The sequence below is a fragment of the Colobus angolensis genome, unplaced genomic scaffold (assembly GCF_000951035.1).
Source record: "Colobus angolensis palliatus isolate OR3802 unplaced genomic scaffold, Cang.pa_1.0 Scaffold1085, whole genome shotgun sequence".
Lineage (NCBI taxonomy): Eukaryota > Metazoa > Chordata > Mammalia > Primates > Cercopithecidae > Colobus > Colobus angolensis.
Genome location: NW_012111864.1, coordinates 21,851 through 23,010, shown reverse-complemented (window position 1 = coordinate 23,010; position 1,160 = coordinate 21,851). Strand labels below are relative to the sequence as shown.

The 1,160-nt window shown below is 52.8% G+C and overlaps 1 protein-coding gene across 1 annotated transcript in view; it reads left to right on the top strand.

Moving 5' to 3' along the window:
* Positions 1-1,160, top strand: part of LOC105517188 (transient receptor potential cation channel subfamily M member 4-like) — a gene marked incomplete at both ends in the record, with an annotated part of 20,391 nt that overhangs the window by 13,133 nt on the left and 6,098 nt on the right. The window contains one exon of the mRNA XM_011949612.1: positions 282-459. Coding sequence (XP_011805002.1) covers positions 282-459 — 178 coding nt within the window. The remainder of the gene's footprint in view (positions 1-281; positions 460-1,160) is intronic.

Below are 1,160 nucleotides of genomic sequence, written 5' to 3'. Positions count from 1 at the left end.
CCGCCTCCCGGGTTGAAGTGATTCTCCTGTCTCAGCCTCCCAAGTAGCTGGGACTACAGGCTTGTGCCACCATGCCTGGCTAACATCTTTGTATTTTTAGTAGAGATGGGGTTTCATCATATTGGTCAGGCTGGTCTCGAACTCCCGACCTCAGGTGATCTGGCCGTCTCCGCCTCCCAAAGTGCTGGGGTTACAGACATGAGCCACCACACCTGGCAGTCTTTCTGTCTTTCTTAGGCCTCTGTCCCCCTCCCCCCATCTCTGAATGTCTCTCTTCACAGTGGCCCTCATGGAGCACAGCAACTGCTCGTCGGAGCCTGGCTTCTGGGCACACCCTCCCAGGGCCCAGGCAGGTGTCTGCGTCTCCCAGTATGCCAACTGGCTGGTGGTGCTGCTCCTCGTCATCTTCCTGCTCGTGGCTAACATCCTGCTGGTCAATTTGCTCATTGCCATGTTCAGGTGAGGCCTGACTGCTCTCTGATCCAACCCCACCCAGCATGACCCATGGCCCTCTCATGACTCTTGAACGCCGTCTAATGAATTCTGTCTTTAGTCCCTGAACTCTGATCCAATCTAATGCTGCCTTCTCCCTAGACCCAAGCAGACCCTGCTTGTGACTTGTACTTTGGACTGATCCTCTTCCTGAGCCCAGTTTGAACTTCCTTATTTTTATTTTTTTGAGACAGGGTCTCACTCTGTCGCCAAGGCTAGAGTGTGGTGGTGTGATCATAGCTTACCATAGCCTCGACCTCCTGGACTCAAGCAATCCTCCTGCCTTAGCCCCATAAGTAGCTGGGACTACTTTAAATTAGCCAGGCCAGCATGCCTGCCTAATTAAAAAATTTATTTGGGGGGGGGGTCTCACTATGTTGTCTAGGCTGGTCTTGAGCTCCTAGACTCAAGTGATCCTCCCTCCTCAGTCTCCCAGAGTGCTGGGATAATCTGTTGCCCAGGCTGGAGTGCAGTGGCAAGTTCTTGGCTCACTGCAACCTCCACTTCCTACTCCCCTACACCCGGTTAATTTTTTGTACTTCTAGTAGAGACAGGGTTTCACCATGTTGGCCTCGAACTCTTTTTCATCTTTTGTTTTTTTGAGATGGAGTCTCGCTCTGCCGCCCAGGCTGGAGTGCAGTGGCCGGATCTCAGCTCACTGCAAGCTC